General features: G+C 40.5%; 1 protein-coding gene across 2 annotated transcripts; it reads left to right on the top strand.

Moving 5' to 3' along the window:
* Nucleotides 1-1,003: 1,003 nt before the first annotated feature.
* Nucleotides 1,004-27,337, top strand: LOC131240499 (transcriptional corepressor LEUNIG_HOMOLOG-like). Of its 2 annotated transcripts, none has more exons than XM_058238764.1 (18): nt 1,004-1,407; nt 1,505-1,615; nt 1,748-1,845; nt 13,627-13,736; nt 13,858-14,156; nt 14,272-14,326; nt 14,469-14,580; nt 17,539-17,588; nt 17,699-18,007; nt 22,576-22,653; nt 22,795-23,025; nt 23,129-23,270; nt 23,849-23,958; nt 24,961-25,110; nt 25,404-25,559; nt 25,689-25,805; nt 25,989-26,186; nt 26,688-27,337. In XM_058238764.1, the coding sequence occupies exons 2-18, from the start codon at nt 1,581-1,583 to the stop codon at nt 26,829-26,831; spliced, it is 2,394 nt and encodes a 797-aa protein (XP_058094747.1). In that variant the 5' UTR covers nt 1,004-1,407; nt 1,505-1,580; the 3' UTR covers nt 26,832-27,337. The 2 variants fall into 2 exon arrangements, with proteins under 2 accessions (XP_058094747.1, XP_058094746.1); XM_058238763.1 differs by having other exon boundaries at nt 1,005-1,407; nt 14,272-14,347.
* Nucleotides 27,338-27,503: the final 166 nt, after the last annotated feature.

Here is a 27,503-nt window from a genome sequence, read left to right as displayed (position 1 = left end):
TTTAAACTCAAGCCTTATGACAAGCTGGTAAAATAAATGAATAATTTGAATATAATATCGCATCATGAGACCCATATAACTTGGTGGCGTCAACACATGAGCTAGATCAGTGGTGTGTGGTACATCAGCTGATCAACTTCCTCTAACAAACGGAACAGGTTTAAATCTCAAGTACTATAATAAACAATTGAATCCTTACCCTTAAAAACCTTAATGTGTTCATCAGAATATTTATTTGCCATCCAACCTATTAATAAGGTCACAACGAGATATATGAAGAGACCATACATGAATAAGAGACCACACAAATGCCACCTAAAACTTTGTGGCCCCACGAAATTTTTTTAATGCTCGATCACCACGGTTTCCTGTACCACGGTCCACTTGAGATTTGAAACTGCTTCAATTTTGGATTATCCCCTAAAATGTGAAATCAAAACCGATGGACGGCGTGGATATAAGACACATACATCAAAGTGGCCCCACGGTCAGGGATCCCACCCACCTCGGTGGATCCGGGCCGCCCGCCCTGACGGTTTTCTCTTAATGGGACACGGGTGACCAAGGCCTGATCAATGAACCATGTGCCTTGCATGTGGGAAATCAGAGCCATTCATGTGCATGGTCCCATCACAGTTGGCCAAGACAACGAGTGCACAACAGGATAACTCGTTGAAAAACCAACAAAAGTTCATTCAAATAGCGGTTCGAAAGGTCCGATTAGTGTTACTACCGTTAGTCACGTTTGATGGACGGCTAGATGCCCTGGTCAATGATCCACCTCAATCACGAGAATACCCCGATAAACTCCTAGTAATTACATCCGAACCCAATCGTTATATCTCGAGCAGCTCACTTTTATCTCCACCGTCCACGTCAGCACAAACTGTACGTAAACCCGCCAACGCAACCGCGACTGTTCGCCTTTCCGCGATCTTGCTCGCTACTTAACAACTCTCACACGCTCCGTTAACAAACCGAGTCTAGACCTACTAAAGACGATCGCTTTCATCTCCCCGAACCTCGCCACCTCCTACCGAATCCAACGCAAACCTCTCCAAGCCTCGAGGTTCGAATTCCAAACCTGAGGTTTCGATCCGGACCGAAAGCTCCATCTATAATTCAGGTTATTTGATTTTTCTTCGAAGGGAGCGAGGGAGTAGTTTCTGTTAATGGTCGAGCTGTTCTTCTGTAACTCCAAATTCTCAATTTCCTGGAAGATGCCATCTTCATTCGATTTCGCGCCTGCAGGAGCTCTTATTTGAAATGCTGTTGTTTTTTCCCGTTAATTTTGGTGGATTTTCGTTGTTTGAGTTCGAATTAGGGTTTTGGATATGGAGATCGAGTTCGATTGGATTCCGGGAACGGTAATGTAGGTTTTGATTCCTCTCTTTTCCGAGATTCAAGGTTAGTTATTCTAAACCGACTTTGATTATTCGTTTTCTTGCGAATTTGGGTATTTTTGGCTAATTTTCTTCTTTTATGAATCGAATTGGTTTTAAAGGTGGAGACGGACGCGATCACGCGGTGGATTTTGATTCTTTTTCCGTTTTCCGTTTTCTGGACCGTAGAAGTGAAGCATGGCGCAACAGAGTAATTGGGAAGCAGATAAGATGTGAGTTATTGTTTTCTTTTGTCAATCGAGTCAATCAGAAGCTGCCGAATAGATTGAAAGCTGCTTTCTTTTGCTGTGTTCTTCATTAATTTTCTGATCTTATTTTCTTTTCTCTTCTTTTTGTAATTTCAGGCTTGATGTTTATATATACGATTATTTGTTGAAAAGAAACTTACATGCTTCAGCAAAAGCTTTCATGAACGAAGGAAAGGTCGCGGCAGATCCAGTAGGTAATAATGTTTCAAGATTCTCACGGAATTTTGGTTGTTTCGATTCCTTTTTTTTTTTAATTAATTTTTTTTTAAAATTATAAAGTTGGGAATTGGGAGACAGAATTTCTTGTTTTGCAATGTATCCTTAATTTTCTGTACAAGGCTTAAGTCGAAATTAATGTAGTTTGCTATTGCTTAAAGCTTGGGGTGCGTGCGTGTAGGTGCACCCATGCGCCTGTTTGTGGGGCCCACCTTGGTTTTTGTATGACATCCAACCCCTCCAGTAAGGTTGCCCCACCATGACAGCAAGACACCCAAAAAATCGGGTTGATCCAAATATGAGGTCACAACATAGAGAATAATGAGAACACACCCAAAAACCTCCACATTCAGATGGGGCCCATTATATATATGGATATAAATGTGCATGGAAGGCGTGAACATGAAACCATGAGTTTTCTCTCTTCTAATTTTCTGAGAGGAATAGTTTCCTATCTTATTGATAGTGATTGATTTATTTATATAAGGGCTATATCAAAAGATCTGATGCTTAGATCTACTTTGCGGGCCTTTTGATATAGCCCATTTGATAAATAAATCAACCAAGAAACTGTTACTGCGATGAAAGTAGGGAGAGGAAACTCACATTTTCATGTTCACACCTTCCGTATATATAATATGCACACATATACGTATCAAAATACTCCATGCTTTACTCCTAACACTATTAATCCCCTTGTAACGAAGACTCCGACTAATACTATGATTCGGAAGAAAACACAAGATTCCTTATCACATGGAAATTAACTATATGCATGTTGCATGATTCGGGGATTTTGGAAGTCCACTTTTGTGAGATTCAATATGCGTGCGTGCCGGATGCATACATGTACCAACCCAAGGATCTCTGGATCCTACATGCACTCCTTTCGAGAAAAAAAATGCAAGTTTGACAAAGAAGTAAGAAAACTCTAACAATAGAGGCGGATGAAAAGAAATTTACGGTTGCACTACTGTTGGATTGCATCTAATCATTAAAGAACACATCCACAGTGGCACAGGACAACCCTAATTATGATGCATGCTCATGGACACAATTAAACAGCGGAAATAAAATGAATAAATGATCTAAAATTCTAACAGTAATCATCATAACTGAGAAAATCATAAAAGAAATATGCAATGGAGCGAGCCATCACTACAACCATGGGTTATGGAATTCAATTACTACTTGGGTTGGATCCGGCGAGGGATGAGACTTCCCGATCTTGCATGGTCACACCCAATCGATCAATGAAGATCACTAGTCCGAAGAACCAAGAAGTTTCTCGGATTAAGGATTTGAGAATTTGGGGATTTAGGGTTTAGATCGGTTCTCAAGATTTTGATCGAAGAAGGATTAGCCAAAACTGGAAAATAGAAGGAAGAAAATTATTACCTTGAAGAAGTTGGAGGGGCATAAGAAGAAATTAGAAGAAGAAGATCAAGGGGAGAGAAGAAGCACCATTAGAGAGAAGAGAGGAAGGAGGCAACCAAAGGGTTTGCTTTTCATTAATTAATAGTTGAAATTCGTGTTTAGGGCTTTACCCCACTTAAATAAGCAAATAAAGACATAAAATTACTAAAATACCCCTAGGATAAGCAAATAAAGATATAAGATTACTAAAAGACCCCTAACTAAGTCAAAAAACGCGCAAATAACATAAGTATGGGAAAGTTTGGGCGCTCGGTCTTCTTTATCCAATCTTCCTTCACGTGTCTTCCCTAAGTGGGGTCTTCTATATGTCCAATCACATGTGAAAGGTCTTCAGCTCCTCAATATTCGCCTATCCACAAGGACGGCACTTGTGGTTGACGCTTTCTTCGTTGGTACACCTTGAATGCACCTGTGTCCGCATCAATTCCCCTCGGGTGAGAAAAACTCGACTCCGACGAGTTGAAACTTTTATAGCGCTCGAGTAGATCTGGATCAATACCTTGCAATGCGTCGCCCGACAGCCACGTAGATTCAGACGATGGTTTGTTTTTCCACCTGACAAGATACCTTTGGAAACCCCCATCTCTCGTGGATACTATCTCGTCATCCAAGATTTCCTCAATTGCTTCTTTATGGGTAATGGGCGGAGGAGGTGGTGGAAGGGAGACTAGGCTTGCATGGTTTTTGTCTAGATCGAGTTATCAAATTAGGGTTTTGATTTTTAGGTTTAACTTAGGAAAGTTCCAGGTTTAGAAAGTTCCTAATCTGGAAAATTTCCAGATTTGAGTTGTTTCCTGTTTCAACTTAATTGTGTCAGTTCATAGTAGTTTTGCATTCATCGCATTCATCTTGAAAGTCATAACACCTATTAGTCTAGTTAGGTAGAGTTTGGTTCAAGTCTTCATTGTATGCCCACGAGAAGAGGTAGAGGTTTTGGACTTCAACCTACCATGAATAACGAACAGTTATCTGAGCAACTTGCTCAATTGATACAAAAGATAACTGCGCTAGAAGCGGGTCAAAGGCGTGAGTTTGCCCGCCTTGAGAACTAAATTACCACTACCATGACTAAGGTGGAGCAACTAGAGGCGTCCCAAAAGGAAAACCCCGCTGTAGGGGAAGATGCGCACTCCCAAGTGAAAGGAATCATTGAAGAACGCGCAGCCACACGTGGTGGTAGTGAGGATAGAGATCGTGGTAACGGTCGTGGTGTGGTGCGAGAGGTACGAGCCACATATGGTCATCAAGACCGTTATGATCCAGATGAGCGTGCGATGAAGAGTGTGAGAGTTGAGGCCTCGAGTTTTGATGGACGCTTGGATCCCAAGGCGTTCCTTGACTGGGTTGTTGACATGGACCGCTACTTTGAGTGGTATGGCATGTTAGAAAACCGTCAAATGCGGTTTGCTAAGATGAAGCTTGTGGGTCAAGCCAAGCTCTTCTGGACCAACACCGAGCGTAGGATAGAGAGAGTTGGTAGAGCCCCTATCACACATTGGTATGAGATGAAAGAGAAGTTGAAGGAGAAGTACCTTCCTCTCTCATACCGTCAGAAGCTCCTTGACCAATGACAATCCTTACGCCAAGGGTCATTGCCTGCCGCTGACTACATCGCTAAATTTGAAGAGTATGTGATGCGATGTGATATCCGAGAAGACCCTCTAGTAACGCTCTCCCGTTTCAAGACGGGCCTTTGTGCGGATCTTCAGCGCGAGCTTATTACTCGGCCCTTAACAGACTTAGATGAAGCATATCAAGTCGTGCAGGAGTAAGAGCAATATCTGAAGGCTCCTGTCGTTCGTCGTTTTGAGTCCCGAGACTCCAGTGCTAGATTTAGTTCCCAAGGAACTAGACCTAATATTGGTAGTCAATCTAGGGCACAGGCGACCATTCCTCCTAGGCCTAGGGAGGACAAGGGCAAAGGGGTTCTTGGTGCCGGTCCTAGTAACATGAGCCAAGTGAGGTGCTATGAGTGTAGCAACCTTGGCCACATGTCTAATCAGTGTCCTACGAAGAGTCGTGGGAGACCCTTAGTTATAGGCGAGTCCCATGAAGGTGGAGATGACCAGGGTGATTATGAAGTTGAAGAGTATCACCCTGAAGGAGGACTTACTGATGAAGAAGAAGTGGATGGAGACGCAACGCTTGCAGTAGTCAGGCGTGTGTTAGCTCAGTCTAGAAGCAGTGCTGACTGGCGTCGAAGCACTATCTTCTACACTATTGCTAAGTGTGGTGAAAAGAATTGTAAGGTGATAGTGGACAGTGGAAGTTGTCAGAATGTGATTTCCACTAGCACCTTAGATTGCTTAAAACTGAAATCCACACCTCATTCAGACCCGTATAAAGTTTCTTGGGTTGACAAGACATCCCTACCTGTCACCTAGCAATGTCTAGTCCCCATCGAGTTTAGGTCATACAAAGAGTTCCTGTGGTGTGATGTTTTACCTATGGATGTGGGACATGTTATCCTAGGTAGACCGTGGCTATTCGATAATGATGTCACGATCTTTGGCCGTTCGAATGTGTGTACTTTTATGTATAATGGTAAAAAGATCAAACTTAATCCCATGCCACTTGAGAATACACTAGGGAAGAAGAAGGATGAGAAGGCAAGTGAGCCTAGAGAAATGGGGAAATCCAAACCTAAGTCTTTACATATAATCAACGCAAGAGAGTTTGAAAAAGAGGCTAAGGAGGATTCTATGGTGTATGCCCTTGTGGCTAGAGAAATTACACCTGAGGTTCCATCAGAGTTGCCTTGTGAGGTGACCTCGGTCCTGAAGGAATACAGTGATGTATTTCCTGAAGATTTACCGAATGAGTTGCCACCTATGAGGGACATACAGCATGCCATTGATCTTGTCCAAGGGTCTACTCTACCGAACCTTCCTCACTACAGGATGAACCCTGCAGCGCATGCAGAGTTGAAAAAGCAAGTTGATGAGCTTCTGCAAAAGGGTTTCATCCAAGAGAGTATGAGCCCGTGTGCCGTGCCTGCATTGTTGACGCCAAAGAAAGACGGCACGTGCCGCATGTGTGTGGACAGCCGTGCCATAAACAAAATTACTGTCAAGTATAGGTTCCCTATACCTAGACTTGATGATATGCTTGACATGTTGGCCAGGTCCACTATATTCTCGAAGATAGACCTCAAGAGTGGATATCACCAAATCCGTATACGCCTAGGAGATGAGTAGAAGACAGCGTTTAAGACGAAAGATGGGCTGTATGAGTGGTTGGTCATGCCCTTCGGCTTGACTAACTCACCCAGTACTTTCATGCGGGTGATGACACAAGCTTTGAGGCCGTTCATGGAAAAATTCCTAGTGGTGTACTTTGACGATATTCTTATTTATAGTACCACTAAGGAATCACACCTTGAACATTTAAAGAAGGTCTGTAGTGTCCTTAGGAAGGAAAAGTTGTACGCTAATCTTAAGAAATATGCATTCATGTCTAGCCAAGTTGTGTTCTTAGGATTTATAGTGTCATCTGAAGGACTGCGCGCAGATCCTGAAAAAGTCAGGGCCATAGTTGAGTGGCCAGAACCAAGGAACATTCATGAGGTGCGAAGTTTTCAAGGCCTAGCAACTTTTTATCGTCGGTTCATTAGAGGTTTTAGCACGATCATGGCTCCCATTACTGAGTGCATGAAAAATCGAGAGTTCGTGTGGTCTAAAGCCGCTGTCAAGGCTTTTAAAGAAATTAAGGGCAAGATGGTGGAAGCTCCTGTCATGCGCCTACCTGACTTTTCTAAAGTCTTTGTAGTAGCGTGCGATGCGTCTGATGTCGGTATAGGTGGAGTGTTGAGTCAAGAAGAACACCTAGTGGCTTATTTCAGTGAGAAACTGAATGAGGCAAAACAAAAATACTCCACTTACGACAAAGAATTTTATGCGGTAGTGCAATCCCTGAGACATTGGCCACACTACCTCCTACAGCAAGAATTCGTTTTGTTTTCTGACCATGAGGCTTTGAGATATTTGCATTCTCAGAAGAAACTCAACCCAAGGCATGCCAAGTGGGTAGCGTTTCTTCAGGAATATTCGTTTGTTTTGAAACACAAGGCTGGGGTTGAAAACAAACCAGCGGATGCCCTTAGTAGGAGAGTGGCGTTGCTCAACTCCTTGAGTGTAGAGGTAGTCGGATTTGAGCAACTGAAAGATGAATACCCCATATGTCCTGATTTTGGGGGTACTTACGCGTCGCTCTCTAGTGACCAGCATATTATGGGTGAATATGTTCTTAAAGATGGCTTTCTTTTCAAGGGAGACAGACTTTGTATTCCCCGTATGTCCCTTCGTGAATTCCTCATCTGGGAGCTTCATTTAGGAGGGATAGCTGGCCATTTTGGTCGTGATAAGACCATTGCTCTCGTGGAAGATCGTTTCTATTGGCCAAGCCTCAAGCGAGACGTAGCCAAATTTTTAGGGCAGTGTCGAACATGTTAGCTGGCAAAGCAAAGAAAGCAAAATACTGGGCTGTACACGCCATTGCCAGTACCACATGCTCCGTGGTAGGACATTAGTATGGACTTCATGCTCGGGCTTCCCAAGACTATTAAAAAGCACGATTCCATTTTTGTCGTTGTGGACCGTTTTTCTAAAATGGCGCATTTCCTCCCATGTTCGAAGACGTCAGATGCGTCTCATGTTGCTCGTCTCTTTTTTGATGGTGTGGTGCGTCTCCATGGGTTACCTAAAACCATAGTGTGTGATCGTGATGTTCGATTTACTAGCTATTTTTGGAAGACACTGTGACACATTATGGGAACTCGTTTGCAATTTTCTACTGCTTACCACCCGCAAACAGATGGTCAAACTGAAGTGGTAAACCGTAGCCTTGGAAATCTTCTACGTTGTCTAGTGGGTGAACATATTAAGACTTGAGACCTAATTTTACCAACTGCTGAACTTGCTTATAATGGGTCAGTTAATAGATCTACAGGGTTGAGTCCTTTTGAAATTGTAAGTGGTTATAAACCTAGAATGCCCATAGATCTCTTACCTATGTCTGTTACCCAAAGGTCTTCTGAGTCAGCCGATGCATTTGCACGCCATATTCATGATTTGTATACACATATTAGACAGCGGTTAAATAAGAGCAATGATGATTATAAAGTTTCAGCTGATTCTCATCGTAGAGTGCAAGAATTTCAAGAAGGAGACTATGTAATGGTGCGAATAAGGCCAGAACGATTCTCTCAAGGATCTGCAAAGAAATTACAAGCGCGTGGTGCTGGACCATTCAAGATATTACAAAAGGTTGGGTCCAACGCGTATCGGGTTGACCTTCCACCTGAAATGAGCATTAATCCAACTTTTAATGTGGAAGATCTAGTCCGTCCGTGCCCATACTCCCATTGTTGATACATCGTTCCTTTCATGGCCTTTTTTTGAGTTTGCTACCCAATCCCTTCTAAATTGATGCGGACACAAGTGCATTCAAGGTGTACCAACGAAGAAAGCGCCAACCACAAGTGCCGTCCTTATGGATAGGCGACTATTGAGGAGTTGAAGACCTTTCACATGTGATTGGACATATAGAAGACCCCACTCAGGGAAGACACATGTGAAGGAAGATTGGAGAAAGAAGACCGAGCGCTCAAAAGCGCCCAAACTTTCCCGTACTTATGTTATTTGTGCGTTTTTGACTTAGTTAGGGGTCTTTTAGTAATTTTATGTCTTTATTTGCTTATTCTAGGGGTATTTTAGTAATTTATTGTCTTTATTTGCTTATTTAAGTGGGGTAAAACCCTAAACACGAATTTCAACTATTGATTAATGAAAAGCAAACCCTTTGGTTGCCTCCTTCCTCTCTTCTCTCTAATGGTGCTTCTTCTCTTCCCTTGATCTTCTTCTAATTTCTTCTTGGGCCCCTCCAACTTCTTCAAGGTAATAATTTTCTTCCTTCTATTTTCCAGTTTTGGCTAATCCTTGTTCGATCAAAATCTTGAGAACCGATCTAAACCCTAAATCCCCAAATTCTCAAATCCTTAATCCGAGAAACTTCTTGGTTCTTCGGACTAGTGATCGTCATTGATCGATTGGGTGTGACCATGCAAGATCGGGAAGTCTCATCCCTCGCCGGATCCAACCCAAGTAGTAATTGAATTCCATAACCCATGGTTGTAGTGATGGCTCGCTCCATTGCATATTTCTTTTATGATTTTTTCAGTTATGATGATTACTGTTAGAATTTTAGATCATTTATTCCTTTTATTTCCGCTGTTTAATTGTGTCCATAAGCATGCATCATAATTAGGGCTGTCCTGCGTCACACAGTTCTTCATAATCGAATAAACTCAACATGCCTAATATAATAGAACTCCTATTCTAACTTAGGTTTTATCACATCTCAAGACTCTAAGAGATAAGAAGCATGTCTTATGTCATATATGCAAAGACACCAGAAGATGGACTCTAAACTCATGCTCGTGTTTTAATGTGTGTAAATTGTGGAATTAGGAAAGTCCATTTAACAATACTCCTAACAGGCAGCAGTACCTACATCTTATTCTCCTTCTCTACATTTAGAAGATATACATATCCATATTGGAAGAGGAATAATCACGTATAACCCTAGCATGCTAACTTGCCAATACTAAACCTCGTGTCTAGGAATCTGAACCATGCAAAAGGTAGGCTCCACCATGAAGATAATATGGTAGGAAATTCAGGCTGATCCATTCAGCAGGCGTGCACACCCATATGTTTGGTCAGATTGTTGGCCGTCCACTTCTGGTTGTGTTCTATACTTGGATTGGCTTGATTTTCACGCTAGGCGATCTTGGTGTGTCCTGCTGTTATGGGATTAATTGTTCTACTCATGACATATTGGCAGGAAACTTGATGTAGCATGATCCATATGCAATATTTTCCATCCCATGTCCAAGAATGTGGCAATCATTCTATAATATGTCCAATGTTTGTTCCTCTCTCGTGTGTCCGGACAACGCGACTATTATCTCAAACTATTTATTGCATTCTCATTTCTTTCTTTTCTCTTTTCTTGTATATTGAAGGTGTATTTTATATTTTATGCCAATCCATGTAGTGATGCCTCCACTCGACCAAATTGTCTAGAACGTGTTGTTCCATTCCAGAAATTTCTCATTTTCATAAGTAATATGAATAACTAATGCAACCCAAAGGATGCTAAGGGATCAAAGAACAAGGAAAATAGCTATTATGGGAGAACCCAAAACCCTCTACCCAAGAAATAGAGATCACAAATTACCTTCTTCCCTTCAACAAACACTAAAGACTCAAAACTATTATATTTCCCAATGCTTAATAATGCCATATGTCCACTTAGGAGACCTTAAAATGGGCTTAAGATAGAAGAAAGAAGCCTTAACTATGGAAAAGACAAAATTACTCCCATTGCATATATCAGTTTAGGTGACGAAACTTTGGTCATTACAATACTTAAAAAATAACTAAAACAATTTATCAATAACGAACCCAAGAGGTCATTATAAAAAAAGAAGAAGAAGAAAAAGGAGAGGAATGCAAGAGGTCACATATTTGATCATTGTGGGATCCACATGTGCCAAACGTGTGATCAAGTGGAGCCCACTTTACCCACTCCGGTTCCTTTAGTCATCAATAAAGATAATAAAGTACTTAAAAGCTAACAAACTAGGGATTCGAGTTGGACCTCACGCATCATAATGAACTAATTTAAACGGAATACCACTTCTTGAATTAATTCTAGATGAGAAATGGACCGTATAATGTTTACTTAGTTGGCAACACTTGACACTCCAAATTCGACACCTTTGGAAGGGAGGGAATGAGAGTGTAGTTTTTGGAGAGATGGACGACCTAAACGACAATGCTATTGAATTGTAGAACTCTTAGGAAGCACTGCCATGCCTACTAATTCTCTCTTTCAATAGTTCGGACAATTCCTCTCATGAACTCCGCCAATCGTCCTACCCATCTTGTGGTCTTGAAGAATTTGCTAGTTTTCTTATAAATAGAGGGCTAAAGAAAATTTGGGGGCATATAGAACATAAGATAAGGAGATTGACACATTAGGCCGAGAAGTACTAAGTCCAACAACAGTGGATGAGGTAACATCGTCTAATGTAATAGACATATTTGATGAAGCAGATCAAAGGAAGAGAAAGAACTGTGGTTACTGGAGAGATGATTTGACACCCCGGAATTAATGATCTAGCCATTTAGGAAGAGGGCTGAGATTACACGAAGCATGCTTTACCTGACTGGGCCAAAGTGCCTGTAGAGTTGGAAGGGTCATTGTTAGACGTAAAGCCACTAGAAGAGAGGTATCACACATTCTTCCCATGATAGTGTAACACTAATATGATCATCAATGGTATTCGACGAAATAGTAGTAGTGGGTTTGCCATCCGTGGAAACACCCTCAACCATAAGGGTAGCCCTAGGAGGTTTTCCATGAAGATAAACAAAATCCATAGTATGATTTGTTAGGTCACAATGGGTGCATGTATGGTCTCCTTTACCATCACGACCACATCTACCTCCCCCTGAAATCTACCACTTCTACCATCACAGGAAGCACCTATCATGGCCTCCACGCAAGCCAATATAGCCAGGTGAAGTGGCTAATGTAGTTTTATCAGAGACATTAACATGAGTATTGTTAGATTCATTTGCAAGAGAGGCTCTCTGAAGCTTGGCATAAACTTCTGCAACTGAAGGAATGGATATACCTTCTAAAACCTGATCTTTAGCTGATTGATATTCTTTTGGCAATCTAGACAGGAGTCTCACAACTTTTATATCTTCCCACTACTTTTTCATAAAAGTGACATCTAAGTTAATAGGATGATATATGGAGAACTCTTCCCACATTCCAGTCAGTTTGCAAAATATTCACCAGGGGTCTTATCCCCCTTTTGAATGTTAAAAAATCTTCTCGACGTACAACTGATACACCCAAGAGATATTTTGTTCTGAGGAGTACATATTCCTTGCCGTATCCCAAACATCTTCCTCGCTGTATTCAAGAACACCAAATTGAAACTCACCTTAGATTTCATGCTATTCCATGACCAAGATCGAATTTGGGCATAATCACACGTCCATTATCTATATTTAGGATCGGATTCCTCCAGTCTAGATTCAGTGAGGACTGAGGAATTGATCATTTTCTCAGGTTATTAGAAACACCTCAATAGACTTTGGCCCATAGAAGATAAATCTTCCCATTCAACTTCATAGAAGTTATCGACACATTAAACAAAGATCCAGACATTTCTCCATGTAATGAGGAACCAGCAACTACACTTTTGGGCTCCATATATATCTTACTGTGAATTCACTTACATAAAAATGCTGGCCTTATAATGAGATCCACACAAAACTACACCTCCACAATAGTATCACAGAGAAATTTCTGGCCCGTCATCACTCGAATCCACTTCAATATAATTGACACATCTCACACAGCATTATATATAGAAATACTATACCAAAACTGCTTCCTCACAACTTAACAAATAAAAAATCAACTTTAACCATCACCTCATATATATATATATATGTATGTATGTATGTACGTATGTATAAAAATCAGCAAGCTGTCATCTTCTGTCAAGGCTTCTACACTCCCTATGTGAGCGATTCCATCTAGGAGAAGAAAAACACAAAAAACATGTCGTTTTCTACACCAAAAACAACTAAACATGCTTCTTCTCTTAAGGTCTGATCAGTACCCTAGGATTTTGGAAGGCCTCCAATACTTGATCCAGGAACTAGGGTCTTGAATGGAGAAGAATGTGGGGCTCAAATCACTCCCAGAAGTTCTCTGATACCATGAAAACTGGTAAAACTGGTATAGAGCAGTGAAATAAAAGAAAGGAAGAGAGGATAGAAAAGGAGAGGGACGGTTGGCTGTTCTAGCCTCCATACGTCTACTAGTATTTTATTAGGGTTGGACTAAAAACCAATGCTGAAATTACAAATATGCCCCTATTGCTTAAGGAAAGACTGAAAACATAACCTATTGGCCCAAAAACACTACCACAACCCATATATTAAGTGCAAGTAACACTCCAAACACCATCAATCAACTTTAGACAGATTTAACACTGTTATAGCAGAATGCCATGTAAGATTATGCCTTTAACGCTAAATAAGAAAACAATTTGTAGTTCTCCAATTTTTTCTTCTCTTTGTTGTAATGTTGTTATTGCAATACTCTCTTTGATAAACTAAGATATGTAAAAAAATAGAAATGACAATGACAATCATATGGGACTGCTTTTGATTAATGGGGTTTGAAATTTTTAATCAAACACTCAATGTCTGACTTGCATGACTATGCAGCAATTGATGCTCCTGGGGGATTTCTCTTTGAGTGGTGGTCTGTCTTTTGGGACATCTTCATTGCAAGGACGAATGAGAAGCATTCTGAGGTTGCTGCAGCTTATATTGAGGTGGATTTAGAATTTTTGTAGTACTTGTTGTTCTTATATTGTGAGGTGATTTCTATTTGAATTTTTCAGTGGTTAGATCAGTTACTAATTCAACCAATGTTATATTTATTCCAATTAACAGGCACAACAAATTAAAGCAAGGGAACAACAACAGCATCAACTACAAATGCAGCAATTGCAATTCATGCAGCAGAGACATGCTCAATTGCAGAGAAGGGATGCTAATCATCCTTCTCTTAGTGGCCCAATAAATGCTATAATCTCTGAAGGGATGTTGGGGCAGTCTACTGCCAGTGTCTTGGCTGCTAAAATGTATGAAGAACGTATGAAACATCCTCACTCAATGGAGTCTGAGTCATCCCCACAACTAATGGATGCTAGTAGAATGGCTTTACTTAAATCAGCAACTAACCATCCTGGGTAATCTCATGTTAATATAGTTGCCTAAAATGTTTCCATGTGTTGTCCACTTTTGGTGAGAATGGCTTGATATATATATATATATTTTTAAAATTTAATTTTCTTGCTGACACAGCCAGTTGGTCCAAGGTAACCCAGGCAGTGTGTCTGCGGCATTGCAACAAATTCAGGCACGAACTCAACAGACAACTGTAACTACTTGCACTTTATTTCCTTCGTTTGGCATGCTTTTCTTTTTTTCTTCCCTTTTAATCATTTTTTTTTTCCTGTGCATGGGTTTGGCTCTGAGATGTACATTTTGAAATTTTGTAGGACATCAAAGGTGATGTCAACCTGGGTGTAACTCAAAGATCCCTGCCGATGGATCCATCATCAATTTATGGACAGGGAGTCATGCAGTCAAAACCTGGACTTGGTGGTGCAGGTAAGATTGCTTGGTTATCTAGGAAATTACCACCACTCCTTGTCTTCACATCACATCCAGTCATCAGACATTTGGGAACTTTTACATGTATTTTTCAATATTCTGATTTAGAGGACAACATGGACCATCGCTTTTTTGTCAAAAATTTAAGTACCCTTTACTTTCAAGTATGCCCCTTGAAATGACAAAAGCACCTTTAAAGACCAAAGATTAATTGACGTAAACTTCTGATATCAGGCATTGAGCTATTGGTTGTGTTGTTCCTTTTCATTGCATTCAAGAAAAAAAAACTTTAGATTTGGTGTTACTCATCTTCTAAGATGTTAATATCCCTTTTTAATGAAAAATTAGACTTCTAACTGTGGATTTTTTTTTTCTTGTTTAAACAAATCTTTACAAGGTTTTAAAAACGGTTATGTAACAGCTGTTATGGCCTGTAATTATGTAGATCCTTCTCTTGGGTTTCTCCACCTGAAAACCAGTGTCTAACTAGAAAAAGCTAATAAACTAATTTATCTTTAATATATGTCCTTTTTAAGAATACGTGTGGATTTTTTCTGTTGTCAACAGATCTTTATGTAGATCCTTCTCTTGGATTTCTCCACATGAAAACGTGTTATCTAACTAGAAAAAGCTGATAAACTCTAAAATATCTTTAATAACAATTGCTGTGGCTCTCAACCTCAAGTGGTTATGGCTTCAATGTTAACAGAAATTTATCTGCTGATGCAATGGCCACAGTACTGATGCAACAAATTTTAGCTTCAATGTTACCAGAAATTTATCTGCTGACACAATAGCTACAGTACGATACAACATGATTTTTTTAATGAATGAAATCAATTTTGTTAGCACCCAAAAGAAAACACAGCGGCATGCTGCAACCAACCAACTGAAAACCTCAACACCGAATTGATCAGAAAAAGCAGCAAACAATCCAGTGAAACTAGGCATGACTCGAAATAAGCATGGCTAATCGGCTCTGATACAACAATTGCTTGGCAGTTCTCTTAAGTATTTCTGCCATCTTCTTCTTTTGTTAAAAGCACCGGCATTACATTTAAAAAAAAGAAGAAATTGTGGTGTGATTTTTGCTCTGATCACCTTTTTTTTTTTTGTTTTTTTTTTTTTTTTTGTTTTTTTTTTTGTTTTTATCATTATGCAAGCTGACCCTAATTAATTGGGATAAGGCTTAGCTGATGATGATGAATTTATTATTATCCAAGATTTAATTGTTGGCTTAAAAAAAAATTAAATTAGGAAGTCATATGCTGGCACTTCAGTGCTTTGGAGACTGCTGCCTCACCTTCCATTTTGATTAGAAGACTGACAATGCTATCTAGGTTTTGCCTGGATGATACCAGAGTTAAGATCGTTTCTTGGTGTGGTGCTAGTTCTGGTAGATTGGCACTGCCCTTGTCAGCAAGGAAGAGTGAAAACATATTCTATCTTGACAATTCTCAATAACATGGATTGATGTAATCTGGTTACATATACTAATTTAATTATGTGATTGCATGAAGAAATTGTTAAACCGTCTGGTCATCAACACCAAAGATATAGAGTTTGGAAAGAAAAAACCCCTCCTGTTATTTATTCAGTAAATCTGCATTCTGCTGATATGTGGAATATGGGAATGTCATCGAGTGGTGAAACATTGCTGGAACTTCACTTTGATGGAATAGAAGTATTCCAGGTTTTCTCTGAATGATCTTCAATGGGTCTGAGTAATTTCCTTTTCTTTTATTATTGTTTTGCATTTAACTCTGCATCATTATTAATGTAGGGGCATTTTCACACCGGGCTCGAGTGGGGTAGCCCATGGGATGCGGGGATACACTCGGGGTAGGTGACCCATGTGATTTGGGGCCCACGGGGGAGATCTCGTGTTCGAGACTCCTCACCGGGGGTGATTAATGCGCATTTCACACCGGGCTCGAGTGGGGTAGCCCTTGGGATGCGGGGACACACTCGGGGTGGACGACTCATGTGATTTGGGGCCCACGAAGGGGGTTCGGCTGAGGTCCTAACCCATGTGATGTGGGGCCTGAGCTATGAGATAAAGGGATTAATTCGTTATACTATAACAGTTCGAGCTTTTAGAGCAAGTGGTTAATTGTCCTGCATCAAATTGGTATCAGAGCGGGAGGTATCGTGTTCGAGACTCCTCACCGGGGGTGATTAATGCAGTGGCATTTTCACACCGAGCTCGAGTGGGGTAGACCGTGGGATGTGGGGACACACTCGGGGTGAGTGACTCATGTGATTTGGGTCCCACGGGGGAGATCTCGTGTTCGAGAATCCTCACCGGGGGTGATTAATGCAGTGGTATTTTCACACCGAGCTCGAGTGGGGTAGCCCGTGGGATGCGGGGACACACTCGGGGTGGGTGACTCATGTGATTTGGGGCCCACGGAGGAGATCTCGTGTTCGAGAATCCTCACCGGGGGTGATTAATGCGCATTTCACACTGAGCTCGAGTGGGGTAGCCCGTCGGATGTGGGGACACACTCGGGGTGGGTGGCTCATGTGATTTGGGGCCCACGAAGGAGGTTCGATAGAGGTCTTAACCCATGCGCTGTGGGGCCTGGGCTATGAGATAAAGGGATTAATTCGCCATACTCTAACAGTTCGAGCTTTTAGAGCAAGTGGTTAATTGTCCTGCATCAATTATGTTGTTACTGGACATTAGGTAAATTGGCATTGAGACATTCCATATCTTGACAACTGGTTCATTGTGAATCCTAGAACAGTTGCGCCATTTTAGCACTGTGAAACTGCATTTGGAATTCAAGTCGGAAGACATTTGTGGAACTTAGTAAATAGTAATTAATACTGTTTAATGCATTTGATGCAAGGAATGTTATTCCCTGTTGTTTCATGAAAATGGATTGTTTTACATTATGGGATTTGTTTTCCAGAGTTACTAAACTTCAATTTTTGTCATCTTCTATTCAGGATTGAACCAAGGTGTTAGTGGTCTTCCACTAAAGGGATGGCCTTTAACTGTAAGTCATAGACTGAAATTCATATGGTATTAGAAGACACTCAGTATTGATTTCTTTTAGTCTGCATGCAAATGCCACTTTTTGATTATTTTTTTCCCCTATATGTGCAGGGCATTGATCAACTGCGCCCAAATTTAGGCCCACAGGCACAGAAGCCTTTTCTACAGACAACAAACCAGTTTCAGCTTTTGACGCCACATCAGCAGCAGCAGCTCTTAGCACAGGCTCAAGCACAAGGAAACCTTGGGAGCTCACCTAACTATGGAGATGTGGATCCTCGAAGATTCAGGGTTAGGGGTAGCTTGAATGGGAAAGACGGGCAGCCCACAGGAACTGATGGATCTATCGGTTCCCCAATTCAATCTAGTTCGCCAAAAGTGAGAGTGGGTTCACAGGATCAAACAGAATTATTCATGAAGGTTAGTTTTTCCAATGTGCATGGCAAATGAGACATCTTTGACTGAGTGAGTGAAAGTGTTACTAAGCTAGAAAAGTATTTGCAATTCACATGTATCCGTGTGTCACTAAACAATAAACATTTCCAGATATTGGAAATAAGGATGAACTATAAATTCCTGATGCATCATGATGTGGGTAGTGACCTGATGCACCAGTCTATACAAATGGGGCCCATGGTTTTGGTGGCCCATACCATTGATCTTGTGGAATCTACAGCAGATGGGAGTCCCATGAACTCTCCCAGATTGTTGTTCCTAAATCCATCGATCAGTGTCTTTTAAGCAGATGGTTAAGAGAAAAATAAAGCAATGATTAATAAAAAAGACAGGTTTGATGATATAGCAGGTTCGATAAATATGATCTTCCAATCTTGAAATTTGTTGGGTCATCTCTCATCTTTCATGGGTACTAATGCTCTGGATCAATGGTCCATGTGCCCAACTTGTATGAAATGGGTGCATCGGAACAGCATTCATGTTCTGATGCATCAGGACTTTATGATTCCTCAATATGGAAACTGGTTAATTGAAGACAAAAAGGTCTCCCTGACTGGGACTTGGGGATGAGGGTCACATGGGTCCAAAGAGAACTGGAAAATGACAAATACGATTATGCATGAGAACTCTATAATTCCCGAATATGGAAACTACTTAATTGAAAAAAGAGAAGGTTTCCTGGACTTGGACTTGGGGATGAGTGTCACATGGGTCCAATGAGAACTGGACAATGACATAGAACTTATTAGAAAATATTAAAAATAATATGTATCTATCTCTGTTCATCCACTTGATAACACAAGCAGGTCATTTGGTTCGTAGTGTTCCCTACTGTTGATATGATGGCTTTGCCATGGATGTCTAATAAATGATGATTTCTGTGTTATCTTTTTTACCATCTATTTGCCGCCTATGAATGAAGGTTGAGGATTTTCTTGTGTTGGGATTTTTGGTGCATGGTTCATCTGCAGTTGGGCCCATCATATCAACAGTTTGGATAACTGAACCATCAGCGCACTTTTTAACTGATAACTGGATTGAACTTTAAATATTCTGGGTCGGGCATTGTGTAGTACCTCCATTCATTATCATGTCTATAGATGCATGTGCATTAGTGTAATTGTGTGCATTAGTGTAATTGTGTGCACATACATCATACATGTGCACTCGCATATTTAGCTGCAGTGTAGATGTGGTAATTTAGATCTGTGAGAGTTTTTGTGGAGTAAACGCTCCCCTGCAGGAATTTCCTATGTCAAAGCTCCCAACCTAATTTCCCTTTTTCTTTAATCAAAATCTGTTCTACATTCAACTCAGGATGAACATTTATATAGAACCCAACTAGATGTTTATAGTGAAATAGTTTCCTTCGGCACGGTCAAATACTATCTCAGTTTAAACACTAATATAATTAGAAATTTCCTACTTTAAAAAGACTCCAGAAAAACTGTAATTAAACATTTACATACCCTAAAAGACTCCATTTATTTACTTGCAAAAGCAAACTCTTAAATAACAGGATTTCCTAATTTGACCTTGACCATATCTATATGCCAATCCTACTCTTGATATCCATTCACACTTAACTACTCACATGCTATATAACAAGGATGCAACACTTCTTTTAAATTGTGATGCCGTTTTGTGCATGTGCAACAATGTCCGACACTCTTGAACATAGGTCATATGTAGACGTATTATTTTATGTTTATTAATTGTCTTTTATTTGGTGGATGTTTTTTTTTTTTTTTTAAATTTTTTTAAACATATAAATAATTACAATGTATTATTAAATAAAACATTATGTTATTTTAATATTTGTAAGCCATTGTGTCCAATGCCCCATATCGCTGTCGAACATGGACATGTCTGATGAGGACATCAGAGCACCATTCAAGGTCTACCAGAGGAGGATGAGATTACCACCAGTTTTCCTTTGGATGGATGACCACTACGTGGGGCCAAGTGGCCTGTTTTAAAGACCCCACATTTATTTGATGCATCTTCGAAGACCCTACACCAGGAAGATGCATGTTGGTTGAATTCTTGACATCTCATTACTTCGTTTTGAGGAAAAAAAGAAGAGAGAAAGCTCCTTGTTTTCTTCTTCCATCTTCATGTGATGTGAGGGTGACTACCATGTGAATTGGAAGGAAGATTGGTGTGAAGCTTATTTTTATCAATGGAAGTGTGGGGCTTCCTTTTATCCCCCACTCTCTCATTTCTTCATCAACAGCAAGGTATTCTTCCACATTCTTTGATTTTCATTTTCCTTCATCCCAAGCCATTAACATCCTCCCAATCTTCATCCCTTTTACATCCATCGATGATCCAAACCCTAGAAAACCAAAACCCTACTTACTTGGTCCACACGTGTGCTCGTATGGCCACACGTGTGAACCCACAGGGTTGGTGGTATGGCCCCACCCTTGCTCATTTGGTTTTCCATCACTCATACCACAAAACCTTACCTTCTCTTTCCAAACCCTAACCCTAAACCTAGAAATCCAAAATCTTCATATTTCCCCAAATTAGTAAACCCTAGTTCTTCACAACCTTTAGTTGAACCCAAATCCCTACATTCCCTCAATCCAAAACCTTAATTCTCTTATCCTAATAACCAAACCTCTCAAGCACTTACCCAATCTACTCCATTATCCCTAATTCCAAGTTTTTTCCCAATTTCCCTAAACCCTAATTTCACCATCGATAGTATTAGACATTCTCTTTTGGAAATAGGCTTACCCTATGCTATTTGGATGTCCCTACATCCATTAGATCATAGTTTTCCTTATTTAATGGTCTTGTATGATGATGCTTGGTAACCTAGACTTCAATTATGCTTTGATCTCCTTTTGGAATTTTGGCATTTATAATGATGGTAGCGAGTTTTGTGATTTTTATTAATTAATTTAATTTTGATGGTTGATCTCACACAATATTTGAGTTCATGCATCGGTCCTACATCAAATTGGTATCAGAGGGGGAGATCTCGTGTTCGAGATTCCTTATTAGGGGTGATTAATGCAGGGGCATTTTCACACTGTGCTCGAGTGGGATGGCCTGTGGGATGCAATGGCACACTCGGGGTGGGTGGCCTTGTGAGGCAGGTGGCTTGTGTGAGGCGGGCCCCACCCGTGTGAAGCGGAACCCATGTGAAGTGGGGCTCACGAGGGGGGTTTCGGCCGAGATCCTAACCCATGGGACGTGGGGCTTGGGCTATGAGATAAAAGGATTGATTCGCTATGCTCTAGTAATTCGAGATTTTAGAGCAAGTCATTAATTGTTCTACATCACCTTTCTATATAAAAGAGATATTTTCTCAGAACTTCATCTTTTTTTCTTCCCTTCCCATCCAAAACCATCCAAATAATCATTTTCTTTAATTTTTCATCATCCAACTTCAACCCCAACCGAACCCAACAATTGAGGACTCCAAAATCCTAGCCAACGATCCACACTTATGACCATACTACCACATGTGCTAGCCCTTATGCTGGTCGTACGGTCTGGCCCTTTTCCCTTTTGGATTCTCTCTTACCCCACATCAAAACCCCTGAATCCCTTTCTAAAACCCTAAACCTAACCCTAGATTCCCTACTTCTCAATTTTCCCCAAATCTTCCAAACCCTAGAATGCTAATTTCCCTAATTAGCCTAAAACCCAAATCCTCCAACCACTCAAATCCCTAATTCCCCTCAAATGAGGCCCAAGCCCGAAAATCCCTAAGCTAATTGAACTGTCTAAACCCTAATTTTACCTTTTTCCCAAATTCCTTGAACCCTAGGTTAGCTTATATTCTAATTGAGCAAACCCTAGGTAGTAATAGTTCCTCCCTTTTGAAATAGGCTTATTCCTATGCTATTTGCGTGTTCTCACATCCATTAGATCCTAATTTCTAGTATTCAATGATCATGCATGGTGTAATTTGTTAATTGTAGCCTAGACTATTCATAGTTTCATGTTGGATTCTTGAGATATTTGATGATTTTGGTGTGATTTGTGATTTTGATTATTTAATTTAATATGCTGATTGATCTCACTTCCCCGTTTATCCACATGCATGTGTCCTGCATCATCGTCTTTGTTCGAGTTACATAGCTGTCACGTACAACGTAAAATACCTACCCCACTCTTTGTGAAGTGCATGTCCATATGCATGTATTCCTGGACCCATGCTTATACATGGGTGTTGATTTGAACATGCAAGTACACTTGTGCATAGATATATGAGTAATCCAGCTGAGCGTGCTTCTGCATGGACATTTGCATGCACACAATTCATTAGTCTGTCCTTGTCTTGCATCAAAGGCAATGTTTTTCTGATGGTGTATCTAGAAATATCTTGGATTTGGATATCTCATTTTCCTAGCATTTAACAAATCAAATTAACAAGTCAGCATGTGCTGGTTTGGTAGCTGAATTGGTATTGGCTGTCGTTTATTTGACATCTTGCTAAGTGTCTGGTAGCCGAATGGTATCAGCTGTCATTTATTGACATATTTCCAAGTGTCTGATGGTTTTTTAATTAGATGAAGATGGCCCAGATGCAGCAGCAGCCCTCAGTTCATCAGCAACAGGACCAGATTCAACTGCAGCAACTGCAGCAGGTTGTCGTCTAGAGATTCCTTTTGGCGTCTCTTTTTATTTTTCTCTTTCGCTTCTTGTTCAGTTCAATTCCTTTGGAGTCGGTTTCTCTTTTCAGGCTATTCAATTTCTTTAAATCTGGTTGTCTTTGGTTTTAATGTCAGAATAACAAAAAAAGGAGACAACCTACTTCTTCTGGAGCTGCGAACAGCACTGGTACAGGAAATACTGTTGGCCCTTCTAACTCCGCACCATCCACTCCATCCACCACTCATACACCTGGTGAAGGAGTGCCAATGGCAGCAAATTTGCCACATGTTAACAGCATGTCTAAAAGTTCAATGATGTATGTTCCAGATGGAACTGCCGGACTTGCATCATCTTCAAATCAGCTGGTATCCAATTTCAAAATTTCTCTTATTTACATAACCTGGAAACATGCCACACGCATTAATTTCTATCTGATCATCTCTTACCTCTTGTCATTTCACATGGCAGGAGGACATGGAACATTTTGGAGATGTTGGTTCCTTGGATGATAATGTGGAATCGTTCCTGTCACATGACGATGGAGATGCAAGGGACATATTTGGTACATTAAAAAGAAGTCCAACAGAGCACAATACAGAGTCTTCAAAGGGTAATTGATTTTCTTTTATGTCATTTTTGGACAGGCACTGCAAATAGCTGAAGCCATTGTAAATTGGGGTGCAGCTTGGTCAGGCGGGGTCGTGTTGAGGGTCAATCCGAGCCCAACCTGACCTCAAGAGGACCCAACCTGCAACCTGACCCAGCCCTAATTCCAACCCCAGGTCCCCAACCCAAACCGAATCTGACCCAGCCCAACGTCAAGCCGACCAAATACATGTGATAATTCCCAACCCGGCCTAACCCCATCTGAATTTGCTCGACTTGAACCGAACCTGAATTCAGATCGGTTTGGTGTTTTCCAACCTGAATCCAATCTACCTTTGACAACCCAACCCAAGCCAACCAGAACTCGGGTTGGGTCAATTGGGTTCGGTCATTCAGTTGACCCGAACCCAAGTCGCAGACCTAACTGTAACATGGATTCATACAATGTTTCTTGGGGTTTTAATTCTCCTCATTTTGTTGTGGGATGACCCCTCATCATCTCTGCTTTTTTGGCTTTAATAAATAAATCTTTGCCAGAAAGAAAAAGAAAAACTAAATCCATGTTCTTATTCTCTATTTCAGGTTTTTCCTTCAGTGAAGTTGGATGTATTCGTACAAGCAATAGCAAAGTTGTCTGCTGCCATTTCTCTTCAGATGGAAAATTGTTGGCTAGTGCTGGGCATGAGAAGAAGGTAATGCAGGGTAGCTATTTAATATCAGCATTCTGTTGTTGGAATTGTGGACAAGAAACACTCCATTGTTTGACTTACTGGCTCGTCGGAGATGCACTTGGAGCACTCAGACGCACCTTGATATGGCTACTAGGAAAAACCTTGTCATTTTTCCTGTTATCTTGTGTCACTACTAAGCTATTTATATCTTTCAAAAAAAAAAAAAAACTATGCTCTTTATCTGATTTACTGCATGCCTTTATTTAGTACATTTTTCCCATTTTATGCTACTATTTACTGATACAATTTACAGGTTTATGAGGATCACCATTTGATACTACTTATACACCTTTTCTGCATGTATGATACTGATGTATGTATCCATGTCTGATCTATGAACATGTTGGGACATGTATGCTAATATATGTTCAAGCTGTAGGGGCAAAAGAGCTCCCCTTAACTAATATTCCATACCTTCTGGACCATTGAAATAATAGGATTTATAAGATATGTTGTTTTCACTGTAAGTAGTGAGGATATCACACAAATTACCTCGATGGGAGAGAAGCACTATTATTTTCTTCATGTTTACTAGCCCTACACACACCACTCCCCCACATGCGGTTTTACACATGGCAGCCTGGAGCCTATTATGTGAGCCTAGCCGTAAAGATTTTCTGATGCAAAAATCAGGTGGGCCACGTGATTCAACATAAAATGTTGGCATATTTTTGAAAGACCATTCATTCTTTTCAGATGGGTGTGTGCTGCCTGATGTGTGGAACTGCTTGACTTTTGCATCAGTTCATCTTTACTTGGGTCCACTTTATTCATGCCTCACTTGTCCCCCTCTTGTGCTATGTTGACATTTGCAGTGCATGTGCATATGCCTGTAGCATGTGCACTGGGGCATGCCTTTTTACTTGTCAGAAATAAATTCAATGAAGATCATGCTAGGTTTTGAGTACGCTGGCTAGAGATGACAGGCACTTATAGTGATTACTCTGTGCTTCATGTCACCAGGCCGTTCTTTGGAACATGGACACTCTAGAGACAGTGAGCACTCCTGAAGAACACTCTCTTATTATTACAGACGTGCGTTTTAGGCCAAATTCAAATCAGCTGGCAACGTCTTCCTTTGATAGAACTATCCGGCTATGGAATGCAGCAGAGGTAATATTATGTTATATATTCTGTTCTTCCCCGAGTATTTTCATCCCTCTATACATGCTCATTACATGTTTCCTGTGTAATATCTTAATTGGCTTGTTTGAGTATTCTGTAATGTCTTAATTGAAACCATACATTCTTTATGGCTAACTGATGTAGTAATTCAAACCTTTTCTACACCATTTTATATTCTCTTAATTATCGTTTCCCACTACAAATCTCAGTCATATGCCTACACTAGAAAAACTCAACACCACGAATACTGAATTTCTGAACTTATATTTTATGCTTTGCAGCCAAGCTATTGCTTGAATTCATATACCGGACATGGTTCACCTGTGATGTCACTCGATTTCCATCCAACTAAGACAGAAGTTTTCTGCTCATGTGATGGTAACGGTGAACTTCGTTTCTGGAATATCGGCCAGTATTCAAGCACACGTGTTACTAAGGCTGGTTTCCAACCCTCTTTAACTTTTTTCTTTTCTTTTCTTTTTTTACGATTTTCTGCCCCTTCACCCTCTTGGTAAGGGATCTGGGTTTGTTATCTTTGTTCTGAATAGTTATACTCAATGGCTCAGGGTGGTACAGCACAGGTAAGATTTCAGCCTAGAACTGGGCATCTTCTGGCAGCAGCAGCGGAAAATGTGGTCTCTATTTTTGATATTGAGAAAGATAGGCAGACATACTCACTACAGGTACATGGATATGCTAGTATTCTAGCGGTATTTTCTATAAAGAAAAACTATATGATATATTTGTATCTATCTAATATATCTATCTTTGAGAGATGTAACGGAATCTCTGTTTATTGTATTTATCATGCAACTTTGCTTGCAGGGGCTCTGTTTATTGTATTTATCATGCAACTTTGCTTGCAGGGGCACACTAAAGAGGTGCACTCCATTTGCTGGGATGTGAATGGAGAATATTTAGCATCAGTCAGCCAGGACTCTGTGAGGGTATGGTCACTATCTGGAGGGGAGTGCGTTCACGAGCTCAGCTCCAATGGGAACAAGTTCCATTCTTGCGTTTTTCATCCTAGTTATCCCACCCTTTTAATTATTGGGGGGTACCAGGTATTCCTTATTCAAGTCCTCTCTTATGATGACAGGAAATAGTGCTACTAATGGTAATGAATTATTGAACTTTTAGACTGAAAGTTATTGGAAATAATAGTCCGAGTCTCATAAAATTGAATACAACAATCCTTCTCCTTTTCTAGTTTTAAGAGCTCCTCTGTGGTGTGTGTTTGGAGTTGTTTCTAGTACTCATCGAGTTCATTAGGGTGTTAGAAAAGCCAGCTGATCTCCTTCGATTGTCTGAAATTCTGTCTGACCTGAAACACATCATAGGAAACTTATTATCTGGTTTCAAGTTTTCTAAGCTTAGAGCATGTTGGCATTTTGACTTTTTTGGAAGTGTAGATAGGTCTCTTTCTCAAGCAGCAGCAGACATGGCCTGCCAAAACATTACAAAGCTCATAAGAAAAATAGGAAAAATGAATTGTGACTTGCTGATTGCTGTGGGTAGGATGTGAAATACATTGCTGATTCTGTTTGTTTTGACAATGGCTGCAGTCTTTGGAGTTGTGGAACATGGCAGAAAACAAAAGCATGACAGTTCCTGCACACGATGGCCTGATCGCTGCATTGGCACAATCACGAGTTACTGGGATGGTCGCCTCTGCTAGCCATGACAAATCCGTTAAACTGTGGAAATAGATGGAATGGTGGTGGGGATTATGTCCAGTCTCTTGGAGCATTTGGCATCGCCGGTTTCCCTACACAATCACGTATTCGAAGGAGTGGATTGGATTGCATTTTGATTTGGTTGATTTTCTTTGGAATGAAATAAACTGGGAGCTGGTTTTTTATTTTCTGCTCGCTATTTTTGGACTGGGAGTGGTCCAGAATGCGTTGCACAGGGACCGTAGTCTGCAGCATTGAAAAGATTAGAACGGTTTGATGGAGCAAAGGCCAAGGTTAGACATTTAATGGTGGAAAGGTAAGAAGCATATTGCACATAGGGTGTTTTAATGATCTGGAGGACATTTTCTGATTGTGACCAAAAGACAGACTGCAGATGGGATATCATTAGATTAACTGTTAGGCTATTATGATTTTAGAGAATGGGAATTTTATGATATTTGGGGAATTGTTATGACAATCATATGCGTTCAAGATGTAAATTGGCTTTGTAAGCATCCAAGTGTCCTTGTTTTCTGTGACGTGAATTCTTGTATTTCTCCATGAGTGAAGGGAAATAATACAATACCTCCTGTTGTATGGTAACATCATACGATAGGCCTTGCTGTTGGTAAGATGGGGAAATTTTGGTGGGAAGAAAATCCTAATCAAATCTCACTTTCATGCTTAGATTCCTTCCCAAGTGAT

Source organism: Magnolia sinica, chromosome 3 (genome assembly GCF_029962835.1).
Source record: "Magnolia sinica isolate HGM2019 chromosome 3, MsV1, whole genome shotgun sequence".
Lineage (NCBI taxonomy): Eukaryota > Viridiplantae > Streptophyta > Magnoliopsida > Magnoliales > Magnoliaceae > Magnolia > Magnolia sinica.
Note: the sequence above shows the minus strand (reverse complement) of the source record. Positions and strands in the feature narration are given on the sequence as shown.

What these genes read in the sequence shown, in the direction of transcription:
- LOC131240499 (XM_058238763.1), top strand. Translation starts at nt 1,581, where the DNA reads ATGGCGCAACAGAGTAATTGGGAAGCAGATAAGAT. An exon ending in GGTCGCGGCAGATCCAGTAG is followed by an intron (nt 1,846 to 13,626) that starts GTAATAATGTTT and finishes ATGACTATGCAG; the next exon opens with CAATTGATGCTCCTGGGGGA. An exon ending in CAATACAGAGTCTTCAAAGG is followed by an intron (nt 23,271 to 23,848) that starts GTAATTGATTTT and finishes TCTCTATTTCAG; the next exon opens with GTTTTTCCTTCAGTGAAGTT.